Source organism: Dendrobium catenatum, unplaced genomic scaffold, assembly GCF_001605985.2.
Source record: "Dendrobium catenatum unplaced genomic scaffold, ASM160598v2 fragScaff_scaffold_601, whole genome shotgun sequence".
Lineage (NCBI taxonomy): Eukaryota > Viridiplantae > Streptophyta > Magnoliopsida > Asparagales > Orchidaceae > Dendrobium > Dendrobium catenatum.
This window is the reverse complement of record NW_021319063.1, coordinates 733,857-738,960: the sequence shown is the minus strand read 5'-3', so window position 1 is coordinate 738,960 and position 5,104 is coordinate 733,857. Positions and strand designations below refer to the sequence as shown.

The 5,104-nt window shown below is 35.0% G+C and overlaps 1 protein-coding gene across 1 annotated transcript; it reads right to left on the bottom strand.

Moving 5' to 3' along the window:
- LOC110116317 (zinc finger protein 1) lies at positions 1-957 on the bottom strand. Its single transcript, XM_020849852.2, has one exon. The coding sequence runs from the start codon at positions 917-919 to the stop codon at positions 290-292; it is 630 nt and encodes a 209-aa protein (XP_020705511.1). The 5' UTR covers positions 920-957; the 3' UTR covers positions 1-289.
- Between the last annotated feature and the right edge of the window lie 4,147 nt (positions 958-5,104).

The following is a 5,104-nucleotide window of genomic DNA, read 5'->3' as shown; positions in this document are numbered from 1 at the left end:
AGCAGTTGCTGTCTTATTCAAAATTTAAAAATAAAATTTCGAAATAATTTTGAAATTTTATTTTAGATTTTGAATTAAATAAAATATTTAAGGATAAATAAACGGTTAGAATGAGTCATGAGCGATTTACCTGTTAGTGGATGCATACCCTATGTATTAATTCCTGTAGACCTAACTTATGACGTTAGAAGGAAAAAAAAAAGAGAGAAAAATGTCAAAGTCGGCCAGGCCGAAGCGTACACGCCGACTAAGTTAGTCAAAGAGATGGAATCCAGTTCTCAATTTCCGGCTACGCTGCGAGGAAGAATCGTGGCTTCTTGACCGAAATCGGACTCTGAACTTCTGCTTCTTCCTCCGAAATCCAATTACATCTGCCCCCAAGTTCAAGTCCTATTTCCGGCACGGGCGGCAGATTCAAATCAAATCCACGGTGGCCGGAGCCGGCGGCGCTTCCGATGGTGCCGTCATAGTGACACCGCTTGTGTCCTCCAAGAGCTTGACCGGTTGGGAACGTTTTTTGGCAAATTGAGCATTGGTGGACCCGCCCACCGCCGGACATTGCGGAGGCGGAAGGGGAGCCGGCGGAAGGACGGTCTTCGGTGGCGGTGGCGGGGGTGGATTTTCGGTGGCTAGTTTTGTGGCCGCCAAGGGCTTGGTAGGATGGGAAAGATTTGCCACAGAGAGAGCATTTGTGGGAGAGAATTTGAGGTGGGGATTGGGAGCCGGAGAGCATGAGGAGGCATAGAGCGAGGTTTTCTTCTTCGGAGGGGGGTTGGGGGATGAGATTTGAACGCTTTAGTTTTCTTTTGGTTTGGAGTAAGGGGAATTTGGGTTCGTCGGAGCTGGAATTTGAAGAAGACGGCGACGTCGGCAGGGGAGAGACTTTGTATTCAGGTGATTCCATGGCTTCTGTGACCATCGATGAGAGAGAGAGAGAGATGAAGAAGTGAGTGGTTTCGTGTGAGAGTTGGCTGAAGGAGATTGAAGAAGGACAGGAGGCGTCTGAGCTTTTAAAAACAATGAGAGATTTACCGAAGAGAAGTGGAGTGATGGGAAACTGACGATTACGGTGACGTGGTGCAATAATAATAATATAATAATAATTAATCAATAAAATAGCAATAAAGTTTTTAAATTGAGCAATTTTTTTTAATTCGGAAATCACCCAAATTTACGTAGCAGTTTTTTAATTAATCTAATAAATCAAAATTTTAGATGATTTTTGTAACTGAAATCGAACAGAAACCCACAGGTTGATCTTACACGTTCAGCACTTCTTCCCGTGCAACACGGGATGTGACTGTTTGAATGAACGCCACGTGTCATATTAATAATGATGTGGCAGTCGTGGGTGCGGAAAGCGGTGAATGAAGAATAACAGCACATTAAAAACTAACAAAGCAATGAAATAGAAGGTTGGTGAACTCCCCTTTGGTCAAAAACAGCAATAGCGAGTCTGTGAACTTTCAATACTTAATACATCTCCACCTCGTCAACACGCGCACCTCACGCCACGTGGCATGCTAACTGTCAACGCCACGCGTCGTACGCTGCAGTAATTTTTTTCCGGATATTTAAAAAAAAATGTTGTGGGCAGGAACATAAATTTTCTGTTCATTGATTTAATTTTAAGATTTTAATAATAATTTATAAAATTTTTACAGCTCGAAAAAAAATAAAAAATAAAAAATAAAAATCTTCTTGAACGGTTAGGTTCGCATTTACGGTTGACAAGGAATCAGGAGGTAGGATTTGGCCTTATCAATACTTGACGTCAGCAGTACGGTGGCCGGCTGCTGATTTAAACCGCCACGTGGAGTTTAAAGATGGAGCAATGAACCGCCCTCTGTACAGCCGAGGGTGGATGGAAGACTGAGGAAACATCTACTATTTGAGAGAAGCGTGCTTAACAATTAGCATTACTCAATAGCTAATTTAATAAAAAATAATAATCACATTTACTAATATGATTAATATTATAACTATTATATGTGATGAGTCACCAAAAATTATATTAGATTGCGCATTTCATATTGATTATTTAGTGCTTGTATTGAAAGCTTTAGAGAGTTTTAGATTACCACTAGCTTTTAAGTTCATTATGTGAATTTTAATGATTTCATGTCAAGGAAGAGGTCATGACCAATTGTAGTGAAGTTGACAAATATTCTCAAGTTTTCTTTAATTTTTTTTTTATATTTTACTTTTATTTTTTTATTGTTAGGACGTTATGATAAATTAGTAATTATAGTGATCTCCTGATTATTTTAAATGATATTTTGGGTGAATAAATAGTAAAATATCTTGAAGAATATGATTTTAGTTACTTTCGATGTTTATTATTTATATTGATGATTTATAGAAGCTTTGATATATTCTTAAAATGATAAATATATAATTCTTCCAAATTTAATTCTAGGACAATATATGGGAGTTGTGGAGTGAACTTTTGAATGATATAAAATTGTGTATTTTATCAATCTTAAATGATGCTTATATTTTCTTTGATATATGAATAATAAAACCTCTCTTAATATATGCAAATATATGTATTAAATCAAGTAATAAAATGATAGAGTAGAGTGTTGAACCCACGAGGAAAAGTTATGCTTACTTACAGGAAAATATTATTGATAACTCTAATTACATGAATTATCCTACTAAAATAAAAATTATGTTTTTGAAGTTTTTATCACTGAATAAAATAGTACGCAAAAAAAAGTGGATACCATATTTAATAAAAATGTTTGGGATTGACTAAAGCAAATTTTGTATTTGTTCTAAATTAGACTCTTCATGATAATGTGATACAGAGCATATACATCCCTAGACCTTTATCGAGCTTATAAGGGTGAAAAGAATATTTGATGACCTCCAACAGTTATAATATTTCCTTAAAAGTCTTTAATATTTAACATTCTATTTCTAAGCATACTAATATTTTATTTCAATACTCCTAGTAATTCTTATATTCCACCTTTGAGGCTATACGACACACTATATTTTAAATATACATATGATCATTATGTGCATTAAATAAAAAATAGGATAATAATGAAAATATCATTAGACATTTAAACAATAATAGCCTTCATTAGTACTTAACATGCTCTTTGTATCATCAATTTAAAGTAAGTAATTTAGCCAAAGATAAAATAAATGACAAGTAAACACATTTTCATTAAATTCATAATAGAATGAAAATGTAAGAGAGTGATATCAACATAAATGATCAATGTATCTCCTTAATTTACACTTCTTCTTTCTTTACTTATAAGGTACGTTGCTTCAATAAATTCAAGTTAAATACTTCAACGGATTGTATCTTGTACTTCTCTAGCCTCACATAAATTTTACTCTAAGAAGGGACTAAGGAAGTACATTAAAAAAGTAATGAATTTACACTGGTGACTGAACTCCGCTATAAATAAAATATAATACCTATTTATAGGAACACACAAAAAGGCATTAGCACTGCGGTGCCTGAAAGATTGACGTCGCAATTTCCTTAAAATGAACTAGCGACCCGCTCTGAATTTTATGCCCATCGCGGCACTTGATGGCGTGGAACGCTTGCTTAGTGAATAGGCGTGACCTTTCACTAGAACAACATGGGCCTTGAAAGTTACAACTGCAATGTCGCGACGCTATTGACGATCGAGCGTTGCGGTGCCCGATTAGAAAAATTGACATGAAAGCATGAGAAATTGTGGCATAGTGGCATTATAATTCTTGAGAACTTTGCACTGGCAAATTGAGTTTTTTATGTAGCGATGCTGGCAACACTATGGAGCTGGGTGTGTCGCTGCCATAGCGCATGAAATAAAAAACATAATGCTACTATGTCCAAAATATGGCCCCTCATGGTGTTAAATGTGGTACTCTGACGGCGTTTCTTCCTATGTTGTGATGTTGTGATTTCTTTAGTATTTTATGTCATTTTTTGAGCTTTTTCTGCACAAAATAAACAAAAATAACACATTTACACTGAAAACAAAATATATTAAATAATACATAATTTATACTTATCAAAGACCATCCAAGTTTGTAGAGTTATGCCATTTATTGAATTTAGTTGTAGCATGCTACGTATAGTTTAAAAAAAAGTTCTACGTATAGTTGGGTGACTATTGGTAGGAGTGTAAGTGAGCCAAGTTGGCTCGAGTTCGACTTATTTATGAGCTCGCAAGCCTTATCGAGCTATAGAGGAAAAATAACCATCAAGAAGATCAACTTATGCTTCTTAGTGGCCCTAAATATGCCAATTTTTTTCCACCCATACATTCATGTTCATTTGGATATGACTATACATTACGTTAATGGATGAATCTTCAAACGTCTACAAAACTAGTTTAAAAAAATGCAGCCTCGCCAGCACGCATCACTATGTGTGATATTCTTTTTAGTATCATACATTGATAAGGTGTACGCCTTTACAATCAATGTCGATAGCTTCCACCTCTACCGAAGTTTTCGTTACCATTGGAACCATCTGAATCGCGTTAAATTTTTTGGAGAAATATTTTGTGCTGATGCGAACTTAGCTCTACATTTAAAGATTAATCAGAATGAGTCACATCAGCAATATTGTGCACGATACCGAGCCGTGGTACCGAGCTTTACTAAGCAGTACTGACATGGATTATTCTGATTGGTCTCCGAACGATGTTCGGTGTCCACAAAGAATAATTTTTCGCTCGCACATCAATTGGATAAGATTCATCGCCAAAACAATAGGACAAGATCAACGATTTTGAATGTCCTCAGGCCGTCTAGTTTATGATTGGCATGAGTCGTTATCTCAGCTGGCGCTCTCACCAACTTTGAAATTGAAATGATTTTCATGTCATCTATTTTCTTTTGGTTAATTTCACAAGCATAGAGAAGAAGCTAATATGACATAAATATATTATTTTTATCAAGCAATATAAAATTTTAAAGGGCTCATCGAATTTTAAGCAAGTAAAATATAAATTTTCATAAATAATAATTTTATTTTCATTCATCTTATATATAAAAAAAAATGAACTCCCAATATTTGAGAGAATTTAAAAAAAAAAAAAAATCAGGACTTAAATAACATTATTTTAAAATATATCAAACT